At 47.9% G+C, this 23,508-nt stretch overlaps 1 protein-coding gene across 1 annotated transcript in view; it reads right to left on the reverse strand.

Moving 5' to 3' along the window:
- ETFA (electron transfer flavoprotein subunit alpha) overlaps positions 1–23,508 on the reverse strand; it is a 456,279-nt gene that overhangs the window by 310,287 nt on the left and 122,484 nt on the right. The window contains exon 3 of the mRNA XM_078685235.1: positions 15,262–15,343. Within this exon, the coding sequence (XP_078541361.1) occupies positions 15,262–15,343 (82 nt within the window). The remainder of the gene's footprint in view (positions 1–15,261; positions 15,344–23,508) is intronic.

Genomic DNA, 23,508 nt, shown 5'->3' on the forward strand with positions numbered 1-23,508 from the left:
TGGCTGGGATCACTCCTCCAACACCTTTCTATTAGGCTCTTCAGGTTCCTGTCGACCTAAAACCCTTGTTGATAAGCTGTGAGGGTTCTGGAAATCCCCTCTGGTATCAGAGACTCTATCTGACTGAAGAGGCTCCCTGTCCTCTGATTTCCCACACCCCCACTCTCCTTACTTTGTTGAGGGTCCCCTTGTCGCGCTGCACAGGAAAGCTGGGAGTAGGGGGGGCACAAGGAGCAAAGGGAGGGCTTCTGTGGGACAGCTCGCCTTCCCCGCCGATTCCCTCCGTCCAGCCTCGTTCCCTTAACACAGCGCTGGGCGAGGGGCTCCTGAAACAGAAAGATACGAGGGCGCTTCTCGCCTCCTCCGTTGACGAAAGGCTTCTCCGCCTCCCGCCGGGTCTTTACCACAGGGTCCGCCGGCCTCCCACTGAGCCTGCGCGTCTTCTAGACGCTTTCCGTTTTGTATCCCAGGCCGCCTGTAAACCGAGGCGACTCGCCTCAGAGACACGCACTCTTCTCTCGGCCACGCCTCCCGCAGGCCTCGCCTCCTTGGATCCGCTTCCACAACCACAGAGCTAGGCAGCGCGGGTGCGAGGGACAAGTGTTCCCGCTTGGCGCCACGCTGTCACCGCTCCTATGCCGCAGTCTCTCCCCTCACCTGGCTCCACAGGAAGCACTCTCCAGAGCGGAACGCTCACTCCCCCAGATCACCAAGGCTCGGCAGTCACTCGTCTCCCCCTCAGAGCTTCGAGGGAAACACAGGGCACAACACCGGGCTTGAAGCTGCTTCCTCCACAACGCTGGTAGGTGAAGCACTGCCAGAAGGAGATTAGGGAAGTCTCCCAGCAAGAGCGTCCCGACAGGGATCAATGGGGCCAAGGTTTAGAAGGGGCTTCCACCACAAGTAGATCGATCTCTTCAGCAGAAGAAGGTGGTTGGGAGGGATTGGTCAGGGGTAGAAGGGGGAACGTCTCCCTGTAGTGGCTGTCTGTCACAAGGACAAACTAACTGCTCCCAGTGCGTTCTCCTCCTTTCACCACTGCCTCACTCCTCCACTCTCTGGTCAACACAAAATGGCTTCTCAACCCCTGCCCTTTTATAGACAACCCCCACAGAGTCCAGTAGGGTCCAGAAGGTTCTGGAAGGCCTAAGGTTATCCTATGGGGCTGTCTAAGATGTGGCAGTTGGAAACAGTTAAGGCCCTCCATTTTGTGAATTACAGCAGTTTCCTGACAGAACAGGCCTCTGGGCCCGAGGTGAAAAACTATGAGGGACAAAAGAACACCTATCCCCTTGGCCAACACCTTTAAAAACTAGTGGACACAAAATTATTAAGAGTATGAGGGGCAAAAAGGGGACAAAATAAATAATAAATTGGAGGGACTACGTCAAAAGCCAGACAGGTCTAACACGCGTCCCCCCCAGCTGAAAGTGGGGAGAACTACCCAACCCCTTGGGAGTCCTCATCACTAAGGCGGAAATACCTGGAGAGACCGTCTGCATTGGCGTGGTCCACTCCAGGCCGATGTTCCACCCGGAAGTCCATTCCCTGTAGGGAGATGGACCACCTCAACAGCTTGGGATTTTCCCCCTTCATTTGCATCAGCCAACGAAGGGGTCGGTGGTCAGTCTGAACCAGGAAGTGCGAGCCAAAGAGGTATGGCCGCAGCTTCTTCAGAGCCCACACCACCGCAAAAGCTTCCCTCTCAATTGCACTCCACTTCTGTTCCCGGGGAAGCAGTCTCCTGGATAAGAAGACTACAGGCTGATCCAGGCCCTCTTCATTCAGTTGCGATAACACTGCCCCAATGCCATGTTCTGATGCATCTGTTTGGACAATGAACTCCTTGGAGAAGTCTGGGGCCTTCAGGACCGGTGCCGCACACATCGCCTGCTTCAATTTCCTGAAAGCTTGCTGACAAGCTCCCGTCCAAACTACCCGTCGAGGTTGTTTCTTTGAGGTGAGCTCTGTGAGGGGCGCTACAATAGTGCCATACCCCTTCACAAAGCGACGGTAGTAGCCTGTGAGGCCCAGGAAAGCTCGGACCTCAGTCTGTGTCTTGGGGGGGTTCCCAGGCCATGATTGCCTCAATCTTCGCCTGCAGGGGCTGCACAGTCCCCCTACCCACCAAGTGTCCAAGGTACACAACCGACCCCTGCCCAATCTGGCATTTGCTGGCCTTGATTGTCAATCCAGCTTGTTTCAGGGCCTGGAGAACTGCTTGCAAATGCTGCAAATGGTCCTCCCAACTGCTACTGAAGACAGCAATGTCATCCAAGTAAGCAGCAGAGAAACTCTCCAATCCAGAGAGGACCTGGTTCACCAGCCGCTGAAATGTGGCAGGGGCGTTCTTGAGCCCAAAGGGCATCACACAGAACTGGAAGTGTCCCTCAGGCGTGGAGAAGGCTGACCTTTCCCTTGCTCCATCTGTCAAGGAGATCTGCCAGTACCCTGAAGTGAGGTCAAAGGTACTTAGATATTGGGCAGCTCCTAGCCGGTCAATTAATTCATCCGCCCTAGGGATCGGATGAGCATCAGTCTTTGTCACTGAATTCAGTCCTCGGTAATCCACACAGAACCTCAGTTCGGGTGTGGTGCCTGGTGGTGCGGCTTTTGGCACTAGCACCACCGGACTGGACCAAGGGCTGTTAGAAGGTTCAATAACTCCCAGCTCTAGCATCTTGGCAACCTCTCCATGGATGCTAGCCTTCACCTTGTCGGACAGCCGGTAGGTCTTCGACTTCACTGGTGGGCTGTCCCCTGTGTCCACGTCATGGGTACACAGGTGAGTCCTAACCGGGACAAGGGAGAACAACGTAGAGTACTGCTCCAGGATCTGGCGGCAGTCCTCCCGTTGCTCAGGAGTTAGAGTGGGAGAGAGAATCACTCCCTCCACTGACCCATCCTTCTCTTGAGACGAGAATAGATCTGGGAGAGGCTCGCTTTCCGCTTCCTCTTCCCCATCAGTCACCATCATCAACATGACTTCGGGTCTCTCATGGTGGGGTTTGAGACGGTTGGCATGCAGCACTCGTAGGGGCTGTCGAGGGGTCCTAAGGTCCACCGGGTATGTGGCCTTACCCTTCTTCTCCAACACTTCAAAGGGGCCTGTCCAGCGATCCTGGAGGGCACTAAGCTCTCCAGGCTCCATCACCCACACTTTCTGGCCAGGCTCCAATTCCACCTGGTGAGCATTGTGGTCATACCACTCTTTCATCACTGCCTGGCTGGCCTCCAAGTTGTCAGAAGCCTGCTTCCACAACTTCGCCATTTGGCTCCTGAAGGCCAGCATGTAGCTCACCACATCCTGGGGGGGTTTCCTGTGAGACTTCTCCCAACCATCCTTCACCAGGCTGAGAGGACCGCGTACAGGGTGCCCATACAGAAGCTCAAAGGGGCTGAAGCCCACTCCCTTCTGTGGCACTTCCCTGTAAGAAAAGAGCAAACAGGGTAGGAGGACGTCCCATTTCCTCCGCAGGCTTTCGGGCAGACTTCTGATCATGCCCTTCAAGGTCTTATTAAACCTCTCAACCAGTCCATTTGACTGGGGGTGATAAGGAGTGGTGAACCGGTAGGTCACTCCACACTCCTTCCACATTGCCCGCATGTACGCTGACATGAAGTTGGTCCCCCTGTCAGACACAACTTCCTTGGGGAATCCCACTCGGGTAAAGATCCCCATTAGGGCTCTAGCCACCACAGGTGCAGTGACTGTCCTCAGAGGAATTGCCTCTGGGTACCGTGTGGCATGATCCACCAGGACCAGGATGAACCTGTGACCAGCTGTGGTTGGTAGATCTAAAGGCCCTACAATGTCGATGCCCACCCTCTCAAAGGGTGTGCTAACGACTGGAAGTGGTTCCAGGGGAGCCTTTAGCTTCACCCCTGTTTTCCCACTGGCCTGGCAGGATACACATGTCCGACAGTAAGTGTTGGACGCCACCTTCATCTGAGGCCAGTAAAAGTGGAGGACAAGCCGTGCAAAGGTCTTGTCCTGGCCTAAGTGTCCTGCCAGGGGTATCGCATGAGCCAATTCCAAAAGAAAAAATAATTTACAACAAGGGGTGGTGATGGACAGAGTCTCTGAATTAAGCAGAGTACTCTCACCCAGTCAAGAGATCAGGGCTAGATCCAACACCGTTTTTTAGCTCATTGCACCATCCCAGTTTCAGAACCTGGCTGTATGCAAATTAGTCTGTCCCTGGCCCAGTGCATCATGGGAACAGGGCAGACCAGACTACAAAAACCAATTCTTACACTGGGAAGGAAACAAGCTTCCGGGGACCGGTTTCTGCCATTTCAGGCGTCTTCGGCCCGGCTTGCTTGAATCCTGATGGTGCAATGAGCAAGGGACTCACATCTGAGTATACCCTTCCACGCTTAGGGTGGACAAAATTATTTACAACAAGGGGTGGTGATGGACAGAGTCTCTGAATTAAGCAGAGTACTCTCACCCAGTCAAGAGATCAGGGCTAGATCCAACACCGTTTTTTAGCTCATTGCACCATCCCAGTTTCAGAACCTGGCTGTATGCAAATTAGTCTGTCCCTGGCCCAGTGCATCATGGGAACAGGGCAGACCAGACTACAAAAGCCAATTCTTACACTGGGAAGGAAACAAGCTTCCGGGGACCGGTTTCTGCCATTTCAGGCGTCTTCGGCCCGGCTTGCTTGAATCCTGATGGTGCAATGAGCAAGGGACTCACATCTGAGTATACCCTTCCACGCTTAGGGTGGACAAAATTATTTACAACAAGGGGTGGTGATGGACAGAGTCTCTGAATTAAGCAGAGTACTCTCACCCAGTCAAGAGATCAGGGTTAGATCCAACACCGTTTTTTAGCTCATTGCACCATCCCAGTTTCAGAACCTGGCTGTATGCAAATTAGTCTGTCCCTGGCCCAGTGCATCATGGGAACAGGGCAGACCAGACTACAAAAGCCAATTCTTACACTGGGAAGGAAACAAGCTTCCGGGGACCGGTTTCTGCCATTTCAGGCGTCTTCGGCCCGGCTTGCTTGAATCCTGATGGTGCAATGAGCAAGGGACTCACATCTGAGTATACCCTTCCACGCTTAGGGTGGACAAAATTATTTACAACAAGGGGTGGTGATGGACAGAGTCTCTGAATTAAGCAGAGTACTCTCACCCAGTCAAGAGATCAGGGCTAGATCCAACACCGTTTTTTAGCTCATTGCACCATCCCAGTTTCAGAACCTGGCTGTATGCAAATTAGTCTGTCCCTGGCCCAGTGCATCATGGGAACAGGGCAGACCAGACTACAAAAGCCAATTCTTACACTGGGAAGGAAACAAGCTTCCGGGGACCGGTTTCTGCCATTTCAGGCGTCGGGCCGAAGAGGCTGAAATGCCAGAAACCGGTCCCCGGTAGCTTGTCTCCTTTCTGGTGAAGAATTGGCTTGGTAGTTTGGTCTGCCCTGTTCCCATGATGCACTGGGCCAGGGACAGACTAATTTGCATATAGCCAGGTTCTGAGCTGGGATGGGGCAGTGAGATAAATAACGGTGATGGATCAAGCCCTGATCTTTGGACTGGGTAAGAGTGGTCTGCTTAATTCAGACACTCTGTTCATCACCACCCCCTTTTCTGTATCGTTTTTGGCCACTATAGGTGTGGCAGGGTATACTCAGACATGAGTCCCTTTCTCACTGCTCCATCAGGATTCAAGCAAGCCGGGCCGAAGAGGCTGAAATGCCAGAAACCGGTCCCCGGTAGCTTGTCTCCTTTCTGGTGAAGAATTGGCTTGGTAGTTTGGTCTGCCCTGTTCCCATGATGCACTGGGCCAGGGACAGACTAATTTGCATATAGCCAGGTTCTGAGCTGGGATGGGGCAGTGAGATAAATAACGGTGATGGATCAAGCCCTGATCTTTGGACTGGGTAAGAGTGGTCTGCTTAATTCAGACACTCTGTTCATCACCACCCCCTTTTCTGTATCGTTTTTGGCCACTATAGGTGTGGCAGGGTATACTCAGACATGAGTCCCTTTCTCACTGCTCCATCAGGATTCAAGCAAGCCGGGCCGAAGAGGCTGAAATGCCAGAAACCGGTCCCCGGTAGCTTGTCTCCTTTCTGGTGAAGAATTGGCTTGGTAGTTTGGTCTGCCCTGTTCCCATGATGCACTGGGCCAGGGACAGACTAATTTGCATATAGCCAGGTTCTGAGCTGGGATGGGGCAGTGAGATAAATAACGGTGATGGATCAAGCCCTGATCTTTGGACTGGGTAAGAGTGGTCTGCTTAATTCAGACACTCTGTTCATCACCACCCCCTTTTCTGTATCGTTTTTGGCCACTATAGGTGTGGCAGGGTATACTCAGACATGAGTCCCTTTCTCACTGCTCCATCAGGATTCAAGCAAGCCGGGCCGAAGAGGCTGAAATGCCAGAAACCGGTCCCCGGTAGCTTGTCTCCTTTCTGGTGAAGAATTGGCTTGGTAGTTTGGTCTGCCCTGTTCCCATGATGCACTGGGCCAGGGACAGACTAATTTGCATATAGCCAGGTTCTGAGCTGGGATGGGGCAGTGAGATAAATAACGGTGATGGATCAAGCCCTGATCTTTGGACTGGGTAAGAGTGGTCTGCTTAATTCAGACACTCTGTTCATCACCACCCCCTTTTCTGTATCGTTTTTGGCCACTATAGGTGTGGCAGGGTATACTCAGACATGAGTCCCTTTCTCACTGCTCCATCAGGATTCAAGCAAGCCGGGCCGAAGAGGCTGAAATGCCAGAAACCGGTCCCCGGTAGCTTATCTCCTTTCTGGTGAAGAATTGGCTTGGTAGTTTGGTCTGCCCTGTTCCCATGATGCACTGGGCCAGGGACAGACTAATTTGCATATAGCCAGGTTCTGAGCTGGGATGGGGCAGTGAGATAAATAACGGTGATGGATCAAGCCCTGATCTTTGGACTGGGTAAGAGTGGTCTGCTTAATTCAGACACTCTGTTCATCACCACCCCCTTTTCTGTATCGTTTTTGGCCACTATAGGTGTGGCAGGGTATACTCAGACATGAGTCCCTTTCTCACTGCTCCATCAGGATTCAAGCAAGCCGGGCCGAAGAGGCTGAAATGCCAGAAACCGGTCCCCGGTAGCTTGTCTCCTTTCTGGTGAAGAATTGGCTTGGTAGTTTGGTCTGCCCTGTTCCCATGATGCACTGGGCCAGGGACAGACTAATTTGCATATAGCCAGGTTCTGAGCTGGGATGGGGCAGTGAGATAAATAACGGTGATGGATCAAGCCCTGATCTTTGGACTGGGTAAGAGTGGTCTGCTTAATTCAGACACTCTGTTCATCACCACCCCCTTTTCTGTATCGAATTCCAAAAGAAAGGCTCGGTATTGTTGCGGGACTACCAAGGCCCTTGATGAACCAGGCAAGGGTACCTTGGGTTCACTGTAGAGGAGTCCATCCTCCCAGTAAATATGGTAGTGTCCCGTAACATCACCTGCTGCTTGGGCTTCAGCCTGTCGCCTCAGTCCCTCAAGGGTGGGGCACTCCCTCTGCCCCTTACAGAATTCCTGTCTGGTAGGACCTCCCTCCACATGCCACTCGGCAGGGATGGGTAAATCCTCCAGAGAGTCTACTTCCCCCTGCACGGACTCCTGGTCCACCACCGCAGGTGGCCGATCTGTCTCATGGGGTGTGGAAGCCGGAGCAGGCTCTTCCTGTATCCGAGTCTGTCCCTTTTTAGCAGCAGGTTGGGCCATTGTTCCAGGCTCCAACCCAGGCGAACTCCCTCTCCGGGCAGTCGCAGACCGTGTGCTTACACAGGCCCAGTCAGGTGTACCCAGCATCGCAGAATGCGTCCCGTATTCCACCTCTCTCCAAGTGTTGTGCTCCATGTCATTCCCCAACAGACAATCAACTGGCACGGCAGGGCTTACGGCAACTCGAAGTGAACCTGCACTCGAAGTGAACTCGAAGTGAGTGGTTCCCCTCCCACTCAAAGGGAACCTCAGCCACTGGATAGTGGCCCATTCTGCCGTCAGCCATCGCGGCGGGGTGGAGTACATTAGGAACAACCTGCTCTGGAGACACCAGTTGACTTCTCACCATAGTCATACTGGCTCCTGTATCTCTCAGAGCCTCCCCTCTCTGGCCATTGATGGTGACCCATTGCCCATACTTTGTAGTATTTGGGGGCACCTGGATCTTTGGAACCATCTCCCGCTCTCCCAGGGACACTAAGGTGACACCCGCCCACTCACCCCCCTTATCTAAGGGCAACTCCTCCCCGAGCGCTACACTAGCTACTCCCGGTGACTTTCCTCCGGTGGGAGGGGGTGGTCTCTTTGGGCATCTGACATCTCCCTTATAATGTCCAACACCACCACATTCAAAACAGTGGAGAACCCTTGGCTGCTGGCTTTGGCCAGGATTAGGGTTTCTGGGCGGGTTTGCCTTAGGGGTGAAACCTGCTCCCTTACCTTGGAAATTATTTTGGGGACCTTTGGAGAACTCCTTCTTTTTATCTCCCCCCTCCTTCTTCTGGGGGGCGCCCTGTCCGGCTTTTTGAGAATCCCCTCCAGTCCCCTTTGAGGACACCCGGGTACTCGCCCAAGTGTCCGCCTCCTCTGCAAGCTTCCGGGGATTGGTCAGCTTGCTGTCCACCAGGTGTTGGCGCAGCTCGGGAAAACATTTCTCGAGGAGGTGTTCTTTCAAAAATAGATTGTACAGCCCCTCATAATCTTTCACCTCGCTGCCCTTGACCCAACCCTCCAAAGCTTTCTTGGCGTAGTCTAAGAAGTCTACCCAATTCTGGGTACTCAGTTTGTGACTTCCCCTGAATTTCTGTCTGTACCTTTCAGGGGTAAGTCCAAACTTCTTCACCAGTGCCACCTTCATTGTAGGGTAGTGGGTTTGCTCATCCTGCTCCAGAGCCAACAAGGTGTCTCTGCCAGCAGGTGGCATGTATTTATACAGCCCCCCCCCCCAGAGAGTTTCTAAGATCCCGTGAGCCCTTAAAGAAACCTCGTATGCGGCTAACCATTTGGCAATGTCATCGCCTGTGGTGTAACTGGCAATGACATCCTTGGGTAGATAGGGTCTGGGTTCCCTGGTATTCATCTTATTTTCGCTGCCACCATTATCTGGATTAGGAGACCTTCGTATTAAGGCTTGTAGGTCTAGCTCCTTTATGGTTCGTTCATGGGCTAACCTCCTGTCCTCCCTTTCCATATCCATCCTAGCTAATTCCAACTTCATTCTCCTCTCCTCCCTCCTATCTTCTAGCTCGGCGTCAGTTAAACCCCTCTCTGAGACGCTGCTGCCCGCCCTCGAAGGTGTCCTGGGACCTGTCAGCAGATTCCCCCTTCCAGCTTGGTTCAACATTGCAATCTCAAGGACAGTGTCCCCGTCACTCTCTTCGGTACCTGGTTCTTCCACTAAATGAGCTTCCACCCATGCCCTTATGCTTGTCAGCAACTCGCCTTTCTTGGCACCTTTGTTAAAGAATACCCCTTGTTGCTGACACCATTCTTTGAGTTGGGTCACAGTATAGGATTCTAGCTCTTTAAAATTCAATTCCATCTTTATTATGGAATAAAATAAACACTCAGGAGAGAACCAAGAAGTGTGACCTGAGGTTAACCTCCACCCACCACCAGAAATAAATTTGGAAAAAACTAAATTCAAATTAGGAGGGCCGCAAGGAGAAAACTCCTGGTGTAGGTCAGTGTATTGCGTTGAATTACTAATGAGTAGCTGCAACCAAGTCAGAATCCCACCGCTAGGCACCAATCTGTTAGAACCTGGGGTAGCCTGGCCTAGGGCAAGACATGCATTTCAGAGGCACAAGTGTGAAGGTTGCAAACCACCCAATAGTAAAGCCACGCAATAACACACTGAAAAGATAACGCTACACCAAAATGTGGAAAAATAAGCACTGCTTTATAAAAATATAGCTCTACTCTTTGGTTTAGAAATGCAGTTTAGTATTTTACAGCTTGCTTTGCGAATAGTTGATATTACTTTCCAGATTACCAAATCAATACATTACTTGCATCAACAGTACAATTTCAATATATATTCAGCTTCAGTAGGAATCACAATTTCATTACTTTACAGTTCAATAAAGAGGTGGAAGCAGAACAGTTGCCCACTGAAGACTTCCTCTTTAACTTCCTCCACGAATACCCCTCTGCTTCATACACTTTACAGTAAAGAGGGTACAACTCCTGAGCAATTGACTAGAGCAGGGAAGATCAATAACCTCAGTTACGCTGGGGACACCCAGGCAAGATCAAAACGAGGTAGGTTTCCCCCAGGTAGTAAATCCCAAAGATAGCACACTGAAGAATGGCTGGGATCACTCCTCCAACACCTTTCTATTAGGCTCTTCAGGTTCCTGTCGACCTAAAACCCTTGTTGATAAGCTGTGAGGGTTCTGGAAATCCCCTCTGGTATCAGAGACTCTATCTGACTGAAGGGGCTCCCTGTCCTCTGATTTCCCACACCCCCACTCTCCTTACTTTGTTGAGGGTCCCCTTGTCGCGCTGCACAGGAAACCTGGGAGTAGGGGGGGCACAAGGAGCAAAGGGAGGGCTTCTGTGGGACAGCTCGCCTTCCCCGCCGATTCCCTCCGTCCAGCCTCGTTCCCTTAACACAGCGCTGGGCGAGGGGCTCCTGAAACAGAAAGATACGAGGGCGCTTCTCGCCTCCTCCGTTGACGAAAGGCTTCTCCGCCTCCGGCCGGGTCTTTACCACAGGGTCCGCCGGCCTCCCACTGAGCCTGCGCGTCTTCTAGACGCTTTCCGTTTTGTATCCCAGGCCGCCTGTAAACCGAGGCGACTCGCCTCAGAGACACGCACTCTTCTCTCGGCCACGCCTCCCGCAGGCCTCGCCTCCTTGGATCCGCTTCCACAACCACAGAGCTAGGCAGCGCGGGTGCGAGGGACAAGTGTTCCCGCTTGGCGCCGCGCTGTCACCGCTCCTATGCCGCAGTCTCTCCCCTCACCTGGCTCCAAAGGAAGCACTCTTCAGAGCGGAACGCTCACTCCCCCAGATCACCAAGGCTCGGCAGTCACTCGTCTCCCCCTCAGAGCTTCGAGGGAAACACAGGGCACAACACCGGGCTTGAAGCTGCTTCCTCCACAACGCTGGTAGGTGAAGCACTGCCAGAAGGAGATTAGGGAAGTCTCCCAGCAAGAGCGTCCCGACAGGGATCAATGGGGCCAAGGTTTAGAAGGGGCTTCCACCACAAGTAGATCGATCTCTTCAGCAGAAGAAGGTGGTTGGGAGGGATTGGTCAGGGGTAGAAGGGGGAAAGTCTCCCTGTAGTGGCTGTCTGTCACAAGGACAAACTAACTGCTCCCAGTGCGTCCTCCTCCTTTCACCACTGCCTCACTCCTCCACTCTCTGGTCAACACAAAATGGCTTCTCAACCCCTGCCCTTTTATAGACAACCCCCACAGAGTCCAGTAGGGTCCAGAAGGTTCTGGAAGGCCTAAGGTTATCCTATGGGGCTGTCTAAGATGTGGCAGTTGGAAACAGTTAAGGCCCTCCATTTTGTGAATTACAGCAGTTTCCTGACAGAACAGGCCTCTGGGCCAGAGGTGAAAAACTATGAGGGACAAAAGAACACCTATCCCCTTGGCCAACACCTTTAAAAACTAGTGGACACAAAAATTATTAAGAGTATGAGGGGCAAAAAGGGGACAAAATAAATAATAAATTGGAGGGACTACGTCAAAAGCCAGACAGGTCTAACACTGAAGAATACCATTCATTTGATCCTCAACTAAGGAAAACCTTGAACCTCCTGAATTCGAATTGGGAGACTAGCAACTGCTTCCTCTATCTTCCGCAATCGCTGATGTGTAGCTATTATATGCATTTGTGGTGACTTCATGTCCCGAATTTCTTCTAGTATCATATTGAGCATCGTTTTAATATCCATCTGATACGAAATAACCATCTCATCCTGGAGTGCATGATCGCTTTCTTTAGCTCCTTGCTGTGACTCATTATTATCTTCAATCACGGAGGGATCTAATAAAATAGTACTGTTTTCCGCTAGAGATTTAGCCCTCAATAAGACTGAAGCCATTTGTTGGCCTTGCTGATCTTGCTGGGCTGGCACGGTACCATTAGGCTGGAGTGGAGAGTCGTTTTCGCTGAGACTGAGGAAGGGGAGTCACGACAGCCACTGCCACAGCCAAAGCAGTAATGTGAAGTTGGTCCAAGTCAGGCGATACCATCGACAATTCTTCTGTTTGTACTAGTTGTGAACCTCGGGAAGAAACCCCTGGAAAAGAGGGAGATACTGGCCCAGGAGGCGATACTGGCTCCGACGATATTGCTTGCGCTATCATGTCTCCTGTTGCCACTGAAGTATACTGAGCTGTAGAATCTTGGGTAGGTTTATCTATCCCAGGCAAAGTATTAGGAAGTAACATCTTTTTAACGAAAGAGGGAAATCTCTAGCAATCTTCTGCTCTTGATTTTTCCGAGCTAAAGGAACTCCTGGCGAAGTGGCCGATTTTTTTTCCCTTATAGTAGATTCTGAAGCCTCCATCGAATTCATCTCCTTTAATGATGGATCATCATTTTCTGAGCTTTGAGAGTTGAAGGAGGACTTGCCATGATGAAATTTGCTGCCTGCTTTAATTAAAGTCTGATTCAGTTTGGCTTTTGCTTAACGTGCTTTGGTTTTTGCTGAAATTGCGGCATCCGCTTTAGCAGCTGCTGCAGCAAGCTTCATCTGTTTCTTCATTATATACCTTTAGATTATCCACACCAGCTTTTAATTCACAAAATGCAGACAAGCCCAAGTCTCTTGCTCCCTAATTGAGTCAGCACTCATCATTTAGCGCCGCCCTCCTGCCGCTCTCCTCTTACATCAATCTTTTTCTCCATTAAATATCTTTCAGCTTTATTCCAGCGTTTTCCAGCATTTTACTCCACAGTTTTTAGAGCACACTACACCATGCTCTTTTTTCCCCTCTGCACAGCCTCTGCATAGCCGCCGTAAAATGGTAGAAGTCCGACCAGGAGCCTCCGCAACTACTCCCACTCAGCTGGTCAATGAGCAAAGCAAACTTAGTATCTTTGCGAGCGGAGAGCAACTTTGACAACGGAGACACCTCTGCCGCTGCCGCTCAGAAGCGAGACAGAGCCACCGGGTGCTGCAGTGTCGCTCACAAGCAGCCAGACTTCTCCGAACTGAGCCGGACTCACAGGTGCGCGTTGAGGGCATCCACTGCATCTCAGTACTCTCCTGTGCTGCGAGAGCCAGTAAGATGTGAACTGGGCCATTTGGACGCCAGGGGACTGGATGCTAGCGGTGCTGCAGCATCACAGACACTACTGACTTAATTCCTTAAGAGTCAAAGGGAGAACTCTTGAGTACGGCCTCTGGATGTGACCACCAGTGAATGGGGAGTAACCCCAAACAGATTACACGAATGAGGGTGAGATAGGGATTTGCCTGACGAATACTAGAGCCCCGCCCTCAAAGGCGATTGCGTTGCTCCATTTGAATGTCATACTTCTTTGCACATGTAGAGTTTAAAATAAAATACTACTTTTCTTATAAAAGCAAGCATGTGGCTGAATATTGTGTTATTGTTTGTACTGTTTGCACTTTGAGGTATGAGTGGTGTTCACTGACCTGTATCTACACCCCCTCCTCCAAAGAAGTACAGAAGGGCTGGACAGTGGAGTTCGGTCCATAGTAGGTTGGGCCCTAGGAAATCAGGAGTAAAATGCCTCATCCACCACGGTTGGGCGTAGTAATCCCTTCGTGCCCCGTGGCCCTCTGAAAGGGGTTCTGACAGCAGCAGTCTGTTTCCTGTCCAGGATGATTCAGAGGTCTGTTGTGGCGATAGGTGCCGTTTCCGTGCTGTAGTTGGGTCAGAATCCAGACTGTTTGGCATCTGGGAGCAGCTGATTGATGAGGTTATTGGTGAAGTGTCCGCTGATGAGTTTCTCTAAATCCTTGGGCGGTATGGTAGAAGGGAGATCAGTTTGTAGTTGATTAACTTGGTTGGGTCTGCTAAGAATTTTATGAGCAGGGCAGTGACTGTGACCGGTTTCTATGGTTCCGGAAAGGTGGATGAGTCGATGGAGGCATTAGATAGGAGTGAAGGCTTCACTGATTGGGAGGAAGAGGAGGGGTCGATTAATGAAGGCATGGTGATGGCGGGGTCCGACAGGACTCCGAGGTGGATAGACTTCATGGAAGCGCCAGTTTCCTCTGTGGTGATAGCAGGCCACATGGTCACGATCTGTTCTTCGTCCAAGATGGGATGACTTGCTGTGAGGTCTAAGGGGTCAGATTGCTGGTCGAAGCTGCAGTATATAGATGCGATCTTGTCACCGAAGAAGTCTGATAGATTGTCGCAGAGGTGTTGATATTGTTAGAAATGGCTTCAGCTACGATGACCTCTTTGACGATGGCAAATATTTTCTTGTGGTTGATGAGGTCTGTGGGCTTGGTCTTCTGAATTTGCCTGTGGTAACGTCTCAGGGCAGATCTGAACATGTCTTTGTCCATAGAGTCTTAGCTCATTATCCTCTTGCGATCCAGCTGGCTTGTGCCTGTGTTCTTGCTGTGTCACTCAGTCTGTCACAGTTCAAAGTATTCTTCTCCACAGGACCTTGGGTACACAGTGGGCACAACCCAACCTATATATACCTTACCTGCCACAAGACCGTGTGTGAGGTGTGACTGACATTTAGAAAGTCTTCCGATTTGGCCAAGATTGGTCAGCTTCAAAGTCCCAGAACACCAAAGAAAATGCTACAAATGTGGGACTGGTTAAGGGTGTCACATATTATCTTTGTTCACTTGACAACAATTTGATACGGGCAAGGGGTACATCTTACCAACTCTGCAACATATACCACTGCCCAACTGGCTCTGAAAGCTGTTTATCAGGAGAGCTCCATAGGTATGCCAAAGATCAACCCTCTTGCAGTAAGGAGGGTTGTGGAGTAATTTTTTTAATTAATGCATTGCATGATCATCATACACTATTCAAATTGCAATAAAGTGTGTTTCAAAGTGTCACACAGTGAATTAAGATATCACACATACGCACACTCAAAGCATGGAAATGTGCATATGAGCAAACTGAAACTTGGCAGCCATGTATCCATTGCATATTTCCGAAAGTCAGAGCCACAATTCAGCAGTATGAAATACGTAATCAACTTACTGCACTTGGAACCTGTGACAGCAAACAAATAAAAACTATTTGAGCTACCTTAGAGGCATACACATTTCTAGCATTTGAACTCACCAGGCAGGAACCCCTTGTATGCATCATGCTGAGCTACAAATATTTTTGAAACACCCTGCACTTTGCTTAGTTCTTCAGTAATCTACAACAAAGAAAAAGGTTTTATTCAAACATGCAATATATACATATACAAAATGCCCAATTAAACACAATTAGTTGCTACCCAAAAGACAAGCATTTGCAATGCATAAGGTCTCGCATTAGGAAAGTTTGAGCTATTGGTATTGTAAATGACACATTTGTTATATATGTGTTGGTTTTGAAAATAGCAAAAATAATAGCTTTGTCATTTACAATGCCAATAGTTATAACTTGTGACACCTATAGCATTTGTAATGCAATATGTGTTGTATTCACGTGACTTAGATGTATTGATATTACAAATAACAATGGCTTTGAATTTTTTTAATAATTAATACTTAAATAAAAGTTATTGTAATTTATAATGGCAATAGCTTAAACTTTTGTAAATAACTTTTCTGAAGAATATGTTCAGTGTATTTTATTGTGACGAAAATCCAAGAACAGAAGTGAAATACTAACCTCTTTTTGTGACATTTGTAATAAAGCTTGAAACATTGAGAGATCATATTTGACCCAGTTGTTGGTAAATGGTTGCACAGATTGATGCTGTGGTGGGGCTGAGAGATGTTGTGGTGGCGACTAGTGATGCTGTGGCATTCAATGATCCTGTGGTAGCGCATAGTGATGTTGTTGTGGTAGCGCATAGTGATGTTGTTGTGCCCCTTAGTGATGCTGTGGTGATGCGATAGATAGATTGAGTGGGATAGATAGATGGAGTGAGTGGGATAGATAGATAGAGGGAGGGCGATAGAGAGATTGAGTGAGCGAGATAGATAGGTAGATAGATAGATAGGAGTGAGGGCGATAGATAGCTAGACAGATAGATAGAGTGATGGCGATCAGTATCTAAATAGGTAGATAGAATGAGGGCGATAGATCGATAGAAAGATAGATAGAGTGAGGGCGATAGATAGAGTGAGGGCGATAGATAGCGTGAGGGCGATAGATAGATAGAGTGAGGGCGATAGATAGATAGATAGAGTTAGGGCGATAGATAGATAGAGTGAGGGCGATAGATAGAGTGAGGGCGATAGATAGAGTGAGGGCGATAGATAGAGTGAGGGCGATAGATAGCGTGAGGGCGATAGATAGCGTGAGGGCGATAGATAGCGTGAGGGCGATAGATAGAGTGAGGGCGATAGATAGCGTGAGGGTGATAGAGTGAGGGCGATAAGATAGAGTGAAGGCGATAGATAGATAGAGTGAGGGCGATTAGATAGAGTGAGGCCGATAGATAGACAGATAGAGTGAGGGCGATTAGATAGATAGACTGAGGCCGATAGATAGAGTGAGGGCGATAGATCGATAGACAGATAGAGTGAGGGCGATAGATAGATAGATAGTTGTGTGTGTGGTTGTGTGTGGTTGTGGTTGTGTGTGTGGTTGTGGTTATGTGTGCGTGGTTTGTGTGTGGTTGTGTGTGTGTGTGCTTGTGTGTGTTATGCTTTGTTTTTCTATGTTTTGTTATGCTATGTTTTGTTGTGTTTGGTATGCTATGTTTTGCTAGGCTATGATATGTTTTGTTTTGTTATGCTATGCTATGTTTTGTTATGTTATGTTTTGTTATGCTATGCAATGTTTTGTTTTGCTATTCTATGCTTTGTTATGCTATGCTATGTTTTTTTGCTATCCTATGCTTTGTTTTGTTATGCTATGCAATGCTTTGTTGTGTTTGTTATGCTATTCTTTGTTATGCTATGTTGTGTTGTGTTTTGCTATGCTATGCTTTGTTTTGCTATGCTATGTTTTGTTATGCTATGTTTTGTTATGCTATGTTTTGTTATGCTATGCTTTGTTATGCTTTGTTATGCTATGCTCTGTTTTGCTATGCTATGCTTTGTTTTGCTATGCTATGTTTTGTTGGGTTTGATATGCTATGTTTTGCTATGCTATTATATGTTTTGCTATGCTATGTTTTGTTATGCCATGTTGTGTTATGCCATGTTTTGTTAGGCTATGTTTTGTTTTGCTATCCTATGCTTTGTTTTGTTATGCTATGCTCGGTTTAGTTTTGCTATCCTATGCTATGTTGTGTTATGCTATGCTATGTTGTGTTTTGTTATGCTATGCTATGTTATGCTATGTTTTGTTATGTTATGCTATGCTATGTTTTGTTATGCTATGCTTTGTTATGCTTGTTATGCTATGCTATCTTTTGCTATGCTATGCTTTGTTTTGCTATGCTATGTTTTGTTGTGTTTGATATGCTATGTTTTGCTATGCTATTATATGTTTTGCTATGCTATGTTTTGTTATGCCATGTTTTGTTATGCCATGTTTTGTTAGGCTATGTTTTGTTTTGCTATCCTATGCTTTGTTTTGTTATCCTATGCTATGTTGTGTTTTGTTATGCTATGCTATGTTGTGTTTTGTTATGCTATGCTATGTTGTGTTTTGTTATGCAATGTTTTGTTATGCTATGCTATGTTTTGTTGTGTTTGTTATGCTATGCTTTGTTATGCTATGCTATGTTGTGTTGTGTTGTGTTTTGCTATGCTATGCTTTGTTTTGCTATGCTATGTTTTGTTGTGTTGTGTTATGCTATTTTTTGTTATGCTATTTTTTGTTGTGCTTTATTACGCTATGCTTGGTTATGCTGTGCTTGGTTATGCTGTGCTTGGTTGTGCTGTGCTTGGTTGGGCTGTGCTTGGTTGGGCTGTGCTTGGTTGTGCTGTGCTTGGTTGTGCTGTGCTTGGTTGTGCTGTGCTTGGTTGTGCTGTGCTGTGCTGTGTTTTGCTGTGCTGTGCTGTGTTTTGCTGTGCTGTGCTGTGTTTTGCTGTGCTGTGCTGTGTTTTGCTGTGCTGTGTTTTGCTGTGCTTGCTGTGTTTTGCTGTGCTGTGTTTTGCTGTCCTGTGTTTTGCTGTGCTGTGCTGTGTTTTGCTGTGCTGTGTTTTACTGTGCTGTGCTTTGCTGTGCTGTGCTTTGCTGTGCTGTGTTTTGCTGTGCTTTGCTTTGCTGTGCTGTGTTTTGCTGTGTTTTGCTGTGCTGTGTTTTGCTGTGTTTTGCTGTGCTGTGCGGTGTTTTGCTGTGCTGTGCTGTGTTTTGCTGTGCTGTGTTTTGCTGTGCTGTGCTGTGTTTTGCTGTGCTGTGTGTTGCTATGCTGTGCTGTGTTTTGCTGTGCTGTGTTTTGCTGTGTTGTGCTGTGCTGTGCTGTGTTTTGCTGTGCTGTGTTGTGTTGTGCTGTTCTGTGTTGTGTTGTGCTGTGCTGTGTTGTGCTGTGCTGTGTTGTGTTGTGCTGTGCTGTGTTTTGCTGTGCTGTGTTGTGCTGTGTTTTGCTGTGCTGTGCTTTGCTGTGCTGTGCTTTGCTGTGCTGTGTTGTGTTGTGTTGTGTTGTGTTTTGCTGTGCTGTGTTGTGTTTTGCTGTGCTGTGTTGTGCTGTGCTGTGTTTTGCTGTGCTGTGCTGTGTTTTGCTGTGCTGTGCTGTGTTGTGCTGTGTTGTGTTTTGCTGTGCTGTGTTTTGCTGTGCTGTGCTGTGTTTTGCTGTGCTGTGCTGTGTTGTGTTGTGTTTTGCTGTGATGTGCTGTGTTGTGTTTTGCTGTACTGTGCTGTGTTGTGTTTTGCTGTGCTGTGTTTTGCTGTGCTGGTAAGGGTATGTGAGGGTGTGTGTGAGGGGGTGTGAAGGTGAGGGTGTGAGGGTGAGGAGGTGTGTGAGAGTGATGAGGTGTGTGAGGGGTGAGGGGGTGAGGGCGTGAGGGTTGTGTTGTGTTGTGTTTTGCTGTGCTGTGTTGTGCTGTGCTGTGTTTTGCTGTGCTGTGCTGTGTTTTGCTGTGCTGTGTTTTGCTGTGCTTTGCTGTGCTGTGCTTTGCTGTGCTGTGCTGTGTTGTGTTGTGTTTTGCTGTGCTGTGCTTTGCTGTGCTGTGCTTTGCTGTGTTTTGCTGTGTTGTGCTGTGCTGTGTTTTGCTGTGCTGTGTTTTGCTGTGCTGTGTTGTGCTGTGTTGTGTTGTGCTGTGCTGTGTTGTGCTGTGCTGTGTTTTGCTGTGCTGTGCTTTGCAGTGCTGTCCTGTGCTGTGTTTTGATGTGCTGTGCTGTGTTGTGTTGTGTTTTGCTGTGCTGTGCTTTGCTGTGCTGACCTGTGCTGTGCTTTGCTGTGCTGTGTTTTGCTGTGCTGTGTTTTGCTGTACTGTGCTGTGTTGTGTTTTGCTGTGCTGTGTTGTGTTGTGTTTTGCTGTGCTGGTAAGGGTATGTGAGGGTGTGTGTGAGGGGGTGTGAGGGTGAGGAGGTGTGTGAGGGTGATGAGGTGTGTGAGGGGTGAGGGGGTGAGGGCGTGAGGGTTGTGTTGTGTTGTGTTTTGCTGTGCTGTGTTGTGCTGTGCTGTGTTTTGCTGTGCTGTGCTGTGTTTTGCTGTGCTTTGCTGTGCTGTGTTGTGTTTTGCTGTGCTGTGCTGTGTTGTGTTGTGTTTTGCTGTGCTGTGCTTTGCTGTGCTGTGTTGTGCTGTGTTGTGCTGTGTTTTGCTGTGTTGTGCTGTGCTGTGTTTTGCTGTGCTGTGTTGTGTTGTGCTGTGTTGTGTTGTGCTGTGTTGTGTTGTGTTGTGCTGTGCTGTGTTGTGCTGTGCTGTGTTGTGTTGTGTTTTGCTGTGCTGTGTTGTGTTGTGCTGTGCTTTGCTGTGCTGTCCTGTGCTGTGTTTTGCTGTGCTGTGCTGTGTTGTGTTTTGCTGTGCTGTGTTGTGTTGTGCTGTGCTGTGTTTTGCTGTGCTGTGCTTTGCTGTGCTGTCCTGTCCTGTGTTTTGCTGTGCTGTGCTGTGTTGTGTTGTGTTTTGCTGTGCTGTGTTGTGCTGTGTTTTGCGGTGCTGTGCTGTGCTGCGTTGTGCTGTGCTGTGTTGTGTTTTGCTGTGCTGTGCTGTGTTGTGTTTTGCTGTGCTGTGTGTTGCTGTGCTGTGCTGTGTTGTGTTTTGCTCTGTTGTGCTGTGTTGTGTTTTGTTGTGCTGTGCTGTGTTTTGCTGTGCTGTGTTGTGTTTTGCTGTGCTGTGCTGTGTTGTGTTGTGTTTTGCTGTGATGTGCTGTGTTGTGTTTTGCTGTGCTGTGCTGTGTTGTGTTTTGCTGTGTTGTGTTGTGTTTTGCTGTGCTGTGCTGTGCTGTGTTGTGTTTTGCTGTGCTGTGTTGTGTTTTGCTGTGCTGGTAAGGGTATGTGAGGGTGTGTGTGAGGGGGTGTGAAGGTGAGGGTGTGAGGGTGAGGAGGTGTGTGAGGGTGAGGAGGTGTGTGAGGGGTGAGGGGGTGAGGGCGTGAGGGTGAGTGTCTCAATGAATGTCACTGCTTCGCCTTCTTTGAAAATGTTCAGTGCTGCAAATAGAGCATGCCGCCGTAATTATCACAGCATGAGGCCCCAAAGTGATAATTATCACAGCATGCAGAGAGCCGCCCCACGCTGCTGGAGCACTCAACTGCACATTAATTATAGTTGAGTGCTCCAGCAGCCTGGGGCGCCTGTTGACATGCTGTGATAAGTGGGTCTCATGCTGTGATAATTGTTGCAGCGCCTGAGGAAGTGGAGACTCCTGCTGGGATAATTGGTCTTGTGGCGCCTCAGGAAGTAGAGTTTCATGCTGGGATAATTGGTCTGGCGGGCTTGCAGCGCCTGACGTCCAACAAACGTGCACAAGCTGCTCAACCTTGAAGCTCGTTCACAGACCTGGGTCGGCTCGTTCCCAGCTCTGTGTCGGGCTCGTTCACAGCTGCTACTCCCTTGACAGGGAGCAAGGCGGCTATAGAACTCGCTGGCGGGAGCGCTTCGCGCTCCAACGCCAGGCGAGCCCTAAAAAAGGAGGCATACAATTGTATGAGTAAGCAATATGACAAACTGATATTTTTTTACACACTAATGAATATGCAATAAAATGGGAATCGCAAGTTACCTACGTGTAATTGCCCAATCACTGTAGTATTAGATGCACAAGCGTCGAAAGTGTGACCTGAGGAAGGGTGCAAGAGGGAAATTGTCCTAGACTCAGTACACAGAAAGCTGCTGAATGAAACTGTCAGGTGGAAGGAGAGACACAAGTGACACAGGGATCTTGATCGCAGGATCTACACATTGTAGTTGTACCGAGAGATACACAAGCAATCAATGAAGTCCATTTAATTTGTTTTCATACTTGAGAAATGCTAAAATAAGTACAGCGAGTTACGTAATTATGGGCATTGGTCTAAAAAAATTATGATTAAGGCCTGTATTTCCACAAGTTTGAAAACTTTCAAATTATATTCACAAATTTTCGGCAGATTAGAACTGCTGCTAGCTGTTGACATCTTTTCTCCTACTTGAAATTAAACAGACAAGCAGATCACGGCAACTGATCCAATGCCCTTTATTTACGACTCCAAAAGAGTTGTGAATTTGTTGTCAGATGATTCAGGCCTAGGGAGCTGGTTGGTGGGCCGCCCCCTTACCCTTACTCTTCCTAGACTCCCTGATGCTGGAGAAGGTTGCCCATTGTGCACCAGGTGTCTTTGAGTGTGTTTTATTTACTATAGCTATACATTGCTGATCACCAGTCTTCATCATGACCAAGACATCAGCCTGATCATTCTACTCTTTGCTTGTTCCCACATATTCTTTTCTTTTTCAAATATCAAATTTAACAAGGAGGCTAGGTGACGTGAAGCCGCGGTTCCCAGATTATGGGACTCTTCCGTGCTATTTAGCCTATGCCTACCTATTTAGCTTTACACTGTCCACTAAAAACAGTTTTTTTTGCTCTAGATGGGGTTCTTTCTTCTGCAATGCTACATTGAGGTTTCTTCTTATTCACCTAGTTTCATGAAACTAGTACTAGTGCCCAAGTACAACTTTTACATAACATGACAAATGTCCAAATGTGCTTCATGTCCCTGATTTACACTACCGTCTGACTTAAAATGCAGACAACCTATTGTTGGTGCCAATAGATCTGATTTACTGAGACAATGACTGCACTCCTACGGCGTACTAGTTCACGTTTTATTTTAAATGGTTTTTGACCTCACCTGAGGTCTGCAATCGTCAGCTTATACAACCAGGTAAGATAGTCCCTTGGTCTGCTCACCACTAGCTATGTTTTCTTGTGGAGAAATTTGGAAATGAAAAAATTAATTACACTTCCCACACACGCTACTGCCAATATTAAGCTTCTACCACAAACTGAGATACTTATGACAAAATAACATTACATAACTTTCAGCGCCACCTGTCGTTTTTTAATAGATTTTTTGGATGCATTACATTTTGGCTGTAATTATTCTGGATCAATGTTTACTGAGCTCAAGTGTACAAACCCTGCTCTGCTTTCCCAATCAGAACAAACACACATTCATCAGTGAGATAAGAGTACGAAACAGCAGCCTGCTTAGTCTTCCAGAAGATCTCTTAAGAACTTCACTACATTTTACAAATAAATACTCTGCATCCTCTTCGAAAGTTACTGTGCTGACTTTTGGTGTTTTTCTAATCTTTGAGCCCAGCAATTCTTTAAACAAATTAGCTTCTTTTCTTGTAAATACCAGCCCCACCTACCAATGTGAATATCGAATTTATGTATTTTTAAACTATTTTACAATGGAAGCAATTGATTGTACAGCACTGGATATAAGAAAGTCTAAAAGTTATGCTTCAACTTTGCATATGAATTAGACATACTAATACAAACTCCTCAGCATCATTATTTAATTTCCAAGAGCAACATTTGTTTCTGAAAACGACAGTTGGGCTAAACATTTCACAGCATCTGCTCTATTAAAAATATTTAAAACTATTAGACTTTAAAAAGAACTGGCCAATTCTACAAAAAGACAAAATATAAGCAATCTAATAAAACGTAGCAAAAAGTGTAACTGAACATTTAATTCACAAGTATAATGCCAATAATTAACTGCGATTCAAGGAGGCAGCTCTGTCAATTTACAAAGTAGATTTTATTGAAATCTCTAGAAAAGATTCCTCAGCCATAGCTTCCAATCGAGAAGGCTTGAGTAAGGTCTGAATTATCCAATCGGAGCTTAAAGAACAAAAACCGAATTGTTTCTTGCTTAAATACACACAGATCCCATTTTCACAGTTTACTACTTCAAAGAAATTCGTAAGTGAGATTGTAACTGAGCTGACCAGATCCATTTTATTCCTCAACAACTGTAAACGGGAAATGGATCCAGTTCAGAGTTCAGATAGAACTACTCTCATATATACAAATATAC

Source organism: Lissotriton helveticus, chromosome 3_2 (genome assembly GCF_964261635.1).
Source record: "Lissotriton helveticus chromosome 3_2, aLisHel1.1, whole genome shotgun sequence".
Taxonomy (NCBI): Eukaryota; Metazoa; Chordata; class Amphibia; order Caudata; family Salamandridae; genus Lissotriton; species Lissotriton helveticus.